Source organism: Corella eumyota, chromosome 3 (assembly GCF_963082875.1).
Source record: "Corella eumyota chromosome 3, kaCorEumy4.1, whole genome shotgun sequence".
NCBI lineage: Eukaryota > Metazoa > Chordata > Ascidiacea > Phlebobranchia > Corellidae > Corella > Corella eumyota.
Window position 1 is genome coordinate 9,025,803 of NC_137492.1, and position 10,196 is coordinate 9,035,998.

The following is a 10,196-nucleotide window of genomic DNA, read 5'->3' on the forward strand; positions in this document are numbered from 1 at the left end:
CCGGAAGTTTATAATTTTGTTAACCTTTTTCCTGTATTTGGAAAAAAAGTTGACTTCAGTTTTACACTTATTACAAACAATCATATTTGAATTAACTTTTTTACAGATCATGTAGGTTTAAATTTTTTAAAAGGTGTAAAAATGTAATGGCCTCCTGCATATCGCTTCAACTGGGCCAATGTGGCACACAGATTGGACATGAACTTTTTAATCTTCTCTACGATGACGTCACGGCGAAGTCGCATAATAGAGACTACACCGACATGTCGCTGGGGACCTTTTTTAAGGAAACGTCGGCGGGTAAAAAAGAGGCTAGATCTGTAATGGTGGACATGGAACCGAAAGTTGTGAATTCCTCGATCTGTGATACGACAAGTAAAGAATGGAGATACACAAAAGGGCAACAACTATGCAAGAAAAGTGGGTCGGGAAATAATTGGTCTTACGGCTATTTAGTCCACGCTCCAAAATGTAAGGACGATATTGTCGAAATGGTAAGGCGCGAGGCCGAAAATGCCGACCACTTCGGTGGCTTTTTAGTGCTAATGAGTTTGGCTGGTGGTACCGGGTCCGGGTTGGGTTCGTACGTGACCGGTTTATTACGGGAGCTGTACCCGAAAAACGCGATTCTAAACAGCGTAGTGCTGCCCTACAGCGAAGGCGAAGTGGCAGTGCAAAACTATAACGCAGTGCTGTCCCTGGCTCACATGTCTGTTACGTCAGATGCGAATATACTTTACCAGAACAACCACTTGCACCAAATCTGTAACGCCTTGTTGGGAATTAAGCAGGCTTCGTTTAAGGACCTAAACCGCGTGGTGGCGCTGCAGCTTGCCTCTATTTTGCAACCTATTGTGGAATCATCTCAACGCAGTTCCACTGTGCAACATCGAAACGTTATAAACGAAATTGTGTGCAATTTGGGGTGTAGCAGAGATCATAAAATGTTAAATATTAAATCCGTGCCACATATACCTAAAACAAGCGTGGATTTTAGTACGTACTCGTGGGATGCTTTGGCCAGAAGAATCTACCAAATGATGGTAACCGATCACCAATTCGACGACGAGCGCTTAAACTGGCACGAACGTTTGCCATCGAGAGATTCGCTACAGCGAAACCATCCTCGTTACGTAGGGACCATGTTAACTATGCGCGGCGAAGATGCCGCAAGTTTTAATTTGTCAGAAATCGCGAATTTTAACGATAGCAGATTATACCCTGCTTGGATACCGCCTCATGCTCGATCTATCGTCATAAAATCCAACCTACCTGTAGGTAGATACGAGAAAAGTATGACTCTCTTAAGCAACGGTACGTCGTGTATTAAACCCTTAGACATGGTTATAAATAGAGCTTGGAAAATGTTTAACGCCCAGGCCTTTTTACATCAATATTCAAAGTTTGGATTAGAACGAGACGATTTTATGAGCTCTTTTGTAACAGTGGAACACGTAATATCTTCCTACAAGCAATTATGACAACTTTTTGACCAGTCCTCGTTAATTTTACACCATTTCAAGAATGGTCCGCCTAGGGAATATGCGTTGTAATCTTGTATCATTAAAAACTATGTTTTGTATTAAAATTAAAGGTTATTTTTTGATTTAGATTTGTGTAAAAAATATTAACTGATATGTCGTTTGGGGGAGGGATATCATCTCTTGTTAACCAATCTCTATTCGTATTTGTTAACAACATATCAAAATATTCGTACAAAGAAAACGTTGAATTCTTTCCGCCCAACCTGAAAAGCAAATTACTGCATCTTCTATGTAAGAGGGGGCTTGTCGGTGACGAAAATATAGCTTACTGCTTGCATTCTGATATTCAGGAAATCGATTTAAGCGAGGGCAACGTATCGGACCAAGGTTTAAAAGTATTGGCACAGACTTGTAAACGCCTTCGAAAAATTGACCTCAACGCAACAAAGGGGAACCGTGTTAACGTCACCTCTACAGGTGTTGTTTTAATTGCAGATGAATGCAAGAATCTTCGAACAGTTTATCTAAGACGTTGTGTTGGCTTAAATGACCTCGGAGTCGATGCATTGGCTGAAAAATGCCAACACCTTACGCAGCTAAATGTCGGCGGATGTAGTGGTATAACCGATGCTAGCTTAGTCTCACTGGGCCGGTTCTGCACTTGCCTTGCACACGTTAATTTTTCCTCGACGAAAGTAACAGATGACGGCGTGAATAGTTTATCATCGGGCGCGTGTAAATTTACATTATCCGAAGTCCACATGAACCAGTGTAAAAATTTGACGGACGAAGCAGTCGAATGCGTTGTAAGATCTTGCCAAAAAATTGAAGTTCTTTTAATCCACGGTTGCCCTTTGATGACTGACCGAGCTCGTATGGCAATGGAACAAAGATTTCAAGGTCACGTGGCTATGAAACAGGTCACGTGGACAATTTACTAAATTAAAGTCCTCGTATATTGTATTGCGTTGTTTATTTTTAATCCATTTAGTATTTTGTATTTTGGCGGATTTAAAAAAAAAGCTATAAAGGTGATTTTTATTATTAACTGTGTTATGTATTTTTTGCTGTCTATTTATTTACTTCATATACTGTGATATACTTTATATTTTAGGCTTACCTTTTGCTGTTGTTATCTTTACCTTAAAACCAAATTGAATTAATCTATATGTTTTTTACGCTTTAAATAAACTATAAATTTGTATTTTTTAAATAAAATATAAATGAGTTTTTTTTAAATAATTAATAGATATATATATTAAGTAAAACATTTATTAAGATCTAAAAAAGGGAAACCGTTATCGGTTATAAAATACCCGTATTTTCGACAACGTAATTGATTTTAGAGGTTTCTAATTTAGACGAAATTCGCCGGTTTAATTCTCAAGAAAAAACAATCGTAATTGTAGAACAATGGATTTAATTGCTAGCGTTTTTGACATTTTCTAAAAAGTAAAATTGGATAAAGTAATATACTTTGATTTGAGTTTGCTAGAGGAGCTGTAACAATAAATAATGGAGAATTGGAATATAATGTTAAAGGTATCTTTAATATCTTATATATACGCGAAAGGAAGTTGCCAATATGAAGAGTATGACAGTAAGTACTAAAATTGTTTCAGGATTCACGTTTTTTATTATAAATTAGTTTAAAAAAGGAATAAAAAGAGCATTACAGGTGGCAACGAATTTTCTTTTGCAAACAATCCCTTTCTTAACTTTGTAGAAATAATTTTTTAAACGAAATTTTAAATTACATAATTCCTGGTGCAACAGTTTCACGAAATAATAAGTTGTTGTTTTTCATAAAATCGATTACTGCACTTTAAACAGATTGTGGTGATTACAAGTGCACTGTACCGATCCATTTACGACAAGACTGCTCGAAGGGCGAGCTGTCACGTGATCAATGTAGAGCAAAGGGATGTTGTTTCGATAACTCTCGCTTTAATACAACGTGGTGTTTTCAGCCGTTGAGACTTTCGCGCGGTAGGATTTTTTTTATTTATATTCACTGGTTAATGAAATACCAGAAAAATAGGCTGTTAATCAAATAAATGAAAAGCAACACTTCACTATATATTGTCCTGGATTTGATCTCCGATTTAATGCTGTATAGCGCCGTTGGGCAAGGCGCCTTTGACGGTACAAACTTCTTTTGAGTTAAAAACCATTCAGCAGGTTAATTTGGCAATTACTATTAGTAATATTTCAAACAAGCCAAATTAAATAGAGACTGGTTTGAGTTAATAATGTTACCCTATGTTTAGACGGTGAAATCGGTCTTTCAATATTAAGGATAAATATATACAAAAAAGCTATGCATTTTCCAAAACTTTTTACAATAATTGAACTTTAGGTAAATGTCCGCACATGGAATGTCAGGTAATCCCTGAAAATCGCGAGCAGTGCTGGAACGAACACAATTTAAAATTCCTTACCGAACAACGTTGTTTGGCAATGGGTTGTTGCTACGACGACGATAACTACGGAAACCCTGTCTGCTTTAAACGAAAAGGTACTTACAGACATTTTTTTGGATTGTAGGTTTTGAATGATTTTTTAAGTATCCAAAACAAACATGGTATAATTCTATTATTTTTAAGGGCAGATGTACAAAAGCTCAAAAACAAAAAGCTGTTTAATAATAATAATAAAAAGGAATAGTTTTTTTGATTGCCCCAGGCAATTTATGGTTTACCAAATATTCAAAATCCTTGGCAAATAAAGTCTATAATATCCAAACGTTCCAAATTCACCAGGATTGGTCGAAGGATCAACTGTAACTCACTTTATGTTTAGTCCGTGATGTCGTATTTTTCACGTTTAGATAAAAAAATAAGAAAGTATCACAATAAAAACAAATCTTTAAAAAGTGTAAAAAAAGGCAATTTTTTTTATAAAAAATAGTTTAAGTCAGCGCTTTAAAAGTAACGTCACCTTCCGCTAGGAAAGTTGATGTCACTGTAGGCTTGTTGTATACGTTGCAAAATTGCGTGTGGTGTTTACATATAATCAATATATTATCATTATCAATCAACAAAGGTATGCTTGTTGCCTAGAAATAACACGAATTGAAACTCTACTTGTTCTGTTAAGTTTGATTAATACATTTTAAAGCGTGCTTGTGTACTTCAGTAAGTAACTTTAAAATGAAAAACAGTTGCAAGGAACCGTTTAGTTATTGTGATTTTCAACCTTTTGGTTCATTTATAATTTCATGTTGAAATTTATTTTTAACTTATTTTTTACCTACAGTTTATCCTATTGCTCATCCCGGCCTGCTTCTTAACTCTTGTGTACGAATGGAACCTGGTAAAAGAAGAATGTGTGGCCAAAAAGACGCGAGCATGTAAGTACCCAGATCAAGTTATTGTACTTTTTATTTTTGTGGGCTTAACAAATTACATGGGCACTTATTACGATTAAATGTTTTTAGCGATCAATGTCTTCGTTGGCGATGTTGTAGTTTACCCTTCAAATTAGAAGGGCCCCAGTGTTTTTATCCAATGTGAAATACTTTTTTACAACGCCAGCAGTTAATGACGTAACAATATACAACAGTTGTATGTGTTTATTTTTTGTTTAGTTTTCAAAAAATTATTTTTCGTCCGCAGCAATTTGGGGCTTTAAAAATTAAATGGATCTGTAAAAATTGTGATATACAGTGAAAATCTTTATTTTATTTTTTATTAAAAACAAGTTTAAAAACGTGCCTTGCTCTAGGATGACAAAGCAAAAAAATATTTGCACTATATATTTCCTTTTTTTTATATGTGACACAATATTGCAAAAAAAAGTTATTAAAACTGTACATATTTTAACTCAAATATGAAAAATAAATAAAAAAAATTAAATTAAAAAACAGTCAAATTCAGAATAGATACAAAACACCTTAAATTAAAACAACAACAAATTTATTTCAAAAAAAATATATATATGCAAAAAATTGTAAAAATAAAATTATAAAAACTGTGTAAATATTAGTTCTCAAAAAGTACAGATAACAGAACTCAAAAATAATTATTAAAGTTAAAAAATTGAAAAGTTCAAAAAGTTACAACAATTCGAATTCCTCTTCTAATGACTGCTCGCAATTTTTTTCACTCTTTGAATTTTTTGAGAGAGATTGATAAAAGTTTGAAAACAAAGTTCTGGGTGACATAAAATTTGTTTTTTCCTCGCTTGAATTAGTTAAATCTGAATTTTGCTTATCATCAATATCAGAATTTTGCGGTGTTAAGTGTCCAGAATTGCAAGATTTTTTTGTTTCAGAGTCTAAACCTAGATTTATCTCAGTAAATTCTGAATTTTTATCCTTTTTTAAAGGGCACACTATGTTGTTATAAGTTGGTGAATTAGGAAGTTTTATATCGCTTGAGTTACCATCTACAATCAAACAAAGAGGGTAACTTGAGGATTTTTGCTGCGGCGGTGATAAGCATTTATTTGCTTCCAAAATAAAATTGTCAAAATCATCCAAATTACGACAATAAAAACTGAGGCAGCAGCTAGGATCCATTTTGGCTATATTCATCTAAAATAAAATAAGTTGATTTTAAAATATTTTTTAAATAAAAAAATAAATTAACTTTTTTATGTATGATTTAAAAAGCAGTTTTATTGTATAATGTTTCACACTTTTATGACTTGGGGTTCTTAGTTTAATAACCATTGCAATAATTATAAAAAAGGACAACATTAAAAGTCAAATACAAATTAATTCCTTGAAGATACCTAAATGACTTACAATATGAACAATTCAAGATAATAATAATATCACAGAACTAAAGTGGATTTTAAATGTTTACCTTTCTTGGTGGTACGTTGTGATAGTTTTCCAACTGCTTATTAGTAAAAGCAGCCAGTGTATCTGCTTGCTGGCAATAGTGAGGATCCAAATAAATTAAATAATCATCTAAAAATAAAATTCTTATTTTTTTGTCCATCTTCATTTTTGTTGTGGGAAGGCAGACTTTAAACATAAGGAAACATATTATACCCCAACCCTGTCTTGAAGTTGACTTTGGAAGTTTTGAATATTATTGGAGATATCACCAGATAACTAACCTGCCGGTTGGTTTTGGGCCTGATAGAAGTTCACACCCTTATTGCAGTTAAATCAAGGGTGGTATGAAACAATGTGAATTGAATCAATTACATTATGCTGAAAAGCTTTATATATTTGTTTGGATGTTTAAAGTAATTGTTTGAATATTATTATTAGGTATAATAGTCAATGTACATGTCAATCCTTTGATATAATTTACCTTGAAAACCAATAAAATACAGAGAGTGCTTTGGTTTTCCACCAATAATTCCTGTGCTTTGTTTTAATGACAGCATAGACTTTAAACAGGGTATGTAAATACTGTTAAGTTCCGCTTCTCCCAATCTTACAGGTATTAATATTATCACTGAGTTCTGTTTGTCGTCTGAATCGGTTGTTGATTGTGATGACCAATAGCACATTTGAACCACATCATTTTTGTAAACTGAATTTTGTAGATTTGTTAGTGATAACATTAAAGACTCTTAACAGGTTATGTGTTTATATAACAACCCAGATATATTAAAAAAAGCAGCATTTTATTACCTGTGCAATCCTGGGCCACATAAATCCTTACTGAATTTAAATTAGAGTTGTGCCCTTTACCACATTCCATTGCATCTTGCATTATGTAAGCAACTGTACCTGGCCCATACCAGTCACCAGGCATATATCGATAATTTGAACCTAATGTCAATAAGCTTTAATTGAATATTAGTATCATGTGTAGTTTGTGGTCCTCAAAAATAATTATATATTTTAACCCTATATATACCCTAACCACATCTCCATAATCACTGTATTGCTAATAATAGGTTATTATTATTTTATATATTTTTAGTTTGTGGTCCTCAAAAATAATTATATATTTTATGAATTTTGTAGGCACTTACTTCTAAATTTAAACAAAACAGTTAATTTTGCACACAAACACAATTAGGTGAAACCATTACCTATTTCGGTCAAAGTATGTAAACTAAACGGACATTTGGGATTTGGTTCATCTAGAAAATATTGAACAATCTCTCTGTGAATTTTTCTTTGTTGTAATGTATGATTCTCACCAAGTCTTCTCCATTTTTTACCTTTGAAATTCAACAAAATATTTAATTAATTGCATTCTACTGTGTACACTATACATGAGTATTGTTTGCTTTTTGCATATTTTAAAGTGCCCATTCTGTTTACTTAGCATTGTAGTGGGATATTGTTAATTTGAAACACTTTGCCTAACTACTTTTACAATACCAAACAAAACAGTAAAACTTTTTTAGTGCTGTAGAATTAAACACACGCCACAGTAATAAATAATTAAATTAAATGTTCAACCTAAAAAGTGTTGAACCAAACTTTGAGCTATCATCATTTGTGCTGTTCTTAACATACAACCCCATCCTGTGTCAGAAGTTAAACTTGAACCTAGAAAAAAATTTCTTATTTTAAAAAATATTTAAACACACCTTGCCTTTAAAGTTAATAAAAATGGTTTGTTATTTAGAAAGCTTAAATTTTTTTCAATACACAAATTAGTTGTCACCTGGTAAAGGTGGAAATCCTTTACGATAAGAAAACCATATTTTTGAGTAAAAATCCATTAGAAATAATCGAAAGTTATCTTTAACGTGTTCCTTTTTGACTGTTTGCTGTTTCTCTTTGGAAGCTGTTATAAAGTTTTACTTTGGTTAATTTATACAATCCGAGCAAGGTGTTAAGTAAATATATATATATATGTTGTATTACATTTACTTTCTGGTAAAGCACAAGATTCCATTTCATCTGGTTGAATCACATAACGCTTTCCCAAAACCCAAATTGGTGAATCTTTTCGCAAATTTGTCCCAGAACTCATTTCTGTTAAGTACAAAATTTATTGTATATTTTAGTTATTCTTTTAGAATTTGGTTATTCTTTTAGAATTTATACTCTTTTTTTATTAACCAGGACTGGTACACATTACAATAAGTTATTTTTTAGTGTTCACAAGCTTCTATATTGTTTGGAAAATAATTTACATTTTAATTCTAAAAAGTTAACATATATACTGTTGAGTGTAAAATTAATTTTTTTTTTTTGTATTTATTTATTTTCTATACGGGAAGGCTTTCTAAAGGTTCTAAACAAAGTATTAAGTTGACCTAAGCAGTTGCAATACAATTGATTTATAATTGCGCAATAATCAACCTGCTGATTGGTTTCGTTTCAACAGGAGGTTTCACTCGTGCTAAGAAAAAAAAGGGCATTATAGTGTAAAAGAAACACTGTACCCTATGTAGTTAAGCCAAGTATTCAAAGAAACAAAACAAAACTAAAGGAAATTAGACAGCAGCATGGTCTAGTGATCAGAACCCTTGGCTTTACTACAAGGTCCTCGGTTAGATCCCTACTGCTCTTACGCTGTTGCGACCTTAAATAAGGGGCTAAAAATCAAATGAATTTCTGGTGGGCCAACAGTTAAACAGCAGCTTAATTACCTGGGAATTATACAATATAATATCCAAAACTGCCAAAGGCAACTTGAGACTGGAGTAGAAATAAATATAAAAAAAAACATATCAACTACCAAATCTTAAGTTATTCCAAGTTTCTAAAACCTTTTTCTTCATGTTATTACCATCTTCTGATTCATTGTTTGTACTTCTACCAAAGGCAGACATAACGACCGACATTTTATCTTGTTTTACAAAAAGTTAAAATTTTTTTATCAAAATAGTTTTTAATTGTTATTGCATTGAAGCAAACTTACTATTTTTTTCTTAAAAAAAGTAGGATTTACCTCTAGTTTACACTAGGACCAAGTTGTTGTTTCGCCGCAGACTCGCCATTTAACTTAATTCACAATGAATGCAAAAATACTCATATATTATAAATTAAATATTCAAAAATTAATAATAACGTACTGACAGTGACAGACAGACGTAGCAATTTGCATTTAGCTAAAGAGCAGCAGAAAACAAAGTAAATATACTACGTCAAGCAGTCAAGCGTCAACAAGAAACAGCTGATTTTAATAAGATATTAATTTTTTTTTTTTTTTTTGTTATATTTTTAAACCACTAATTAAATTTAAACTATTTCTATTTATTTTCAGTACTAAAAAAGCGGTTCATCCAAAACGCATATTCCCTCCATTTCCCAAACATTCGACATTTTGTTTACAACTCCTGTACTTCATCTAGCGGTTTAATGAAATTATAATTTAGCTGAGGGTGTATTCAAGACGCATTAAAGCAATTAAAGCAAAATTTTAAGTTTTGATGTAACGCGTTTGTTGCCTGGCGCGGTAATGCGTTGCGGCATCAATGCTTACTTCGCGTTTTTTGGAGTGGTGTAATTAGGCTAGCTTGCCCTTTTATGTTCAAAGGGATCGTGGTATTTTTAGGTAACATAAAGACGTGTTTTTGTAGCGTACTAATAATTTTTATTTTTTAGTTAATGATTTAATTAAGGAATTAATATTAATTTTATTAACCTTCATTTACTTGGCATTTAACTACTAATAGAGTTGCAGTTGATTTGCTGGTGGTTTGTTGACACAGATTTCTTAACTTAAAATTATGACTGCCTATCTTAGTACTTCTTTAACTAATAAGTATCAGTCATCTGCCATATATTCCTGTAGCATTTTAAAATATAACAAGTACAGTTTTTTTATCTGAAAACAT

General features: G+C 32.4%; 4 protein-coding genes across 6 annotated transcripts; 3 read left to right on the top strand and 1 right to left on the bottom strand.

The window, feature by feature from the left end:
• The first annotated feature begins 108 nt into the window (after positions 1–108).
• Positions 109–1,609, top strand: LOC145746332 (tubulin delta chain-like). Its single transcript, XM_082564594.1, has one exon. The coding sequence runs from the start codon at positions 147–149 to the stop codon at positions 1,479–1,481; it is 1,335 nt and encodes a 444-aa protein (XP_082420720.1). The 5' UTR covers positions 109–146; the 3' UTR covers positions 1,482–1,609.
• On the top strand, positions 1,488–2,670 carry LOC145746333 (protein AMN1 homolog). Its single transcript, XM_082564595.1, has one exon. The coding sequence runs from the start codon at positions 1,637–1,639 to the stop codon at positions 2,423–2,425; it is 789 nt and encodes a 262-aa protein (XP_082420721.1). The 5' UTR covers positions 1,488–1,636; the 3' UTR covers positions 2,426–2,670.
• A 329-nt stretch (positions 2,671–2,999) lies between these two features.
• LOC145745935 (integumentary mucin A.1-like) lies at positions 3,000–5,025 on the top strand. The gene is made up of 5 exons (XM_082564115.1): positions 3,000–3,084; positions 3,318–3,473; positions 3,844–4,002; positions 4,743–4,836; positions 4,924–5,025. Exons 1-5 carry the CDS (start codon positions 3,000–3,002, stop codon positions 4,997–4,999), a joined length of 570 nt encoding a protein of 189 aa, XP_082420241.1. The 3' UTR covers positions 5,000–5,025.
• A 48-nt stretch (positions 5,026–5,073) lies between these two features.
• Positions 5,074–9,473, bottom strand: LOC145745421 (cysteine protease ATG4C-like). 3 transcript variants are annotated; one of them, XM_082563496.1, is made up of 10 exons: positions 9,308–9,473; positions 9,095–9,205; positions 8,281–8,385; positions 8,072–8,194; positions 7,864–7,953; positions 7,488–7,619; positions 7,081–7,221; positions 6,755–6,979; positions 6,296–6,402; positions 5,074–6,021 (listed from the first exon to the last, which is right to left on the bottom strand). In XM_082563496.1, the coding sequence occupies exons 2-10, from the start codon at positions 9,198–9,200 to the stop codon at positions 5,542–5,544; spliced, it is 1,509 nt and encodes a 502-aa protein (XP_082419622.1). In that variant the 5' UTR covers positions 9,201–9,205; positions 9,308–9,473; the 3' UTR covers positions 5,074–5,541. The 3 variants fall into 3 exon arrangements, with proteins under 3 accessions (XP_082419622.1, XP_082419621.1, XP_082419623.1); XM_082563495.1 differs by having other exon boundaries at positions 8,275–8,385; XM_082563497.1 differs by lacking the exon at positions 9,095–9,205 and having other exon boundaries at positions 8,275–8,385.
• Positions 9,474–10,196: the final 723 nt, after the last annotated feature.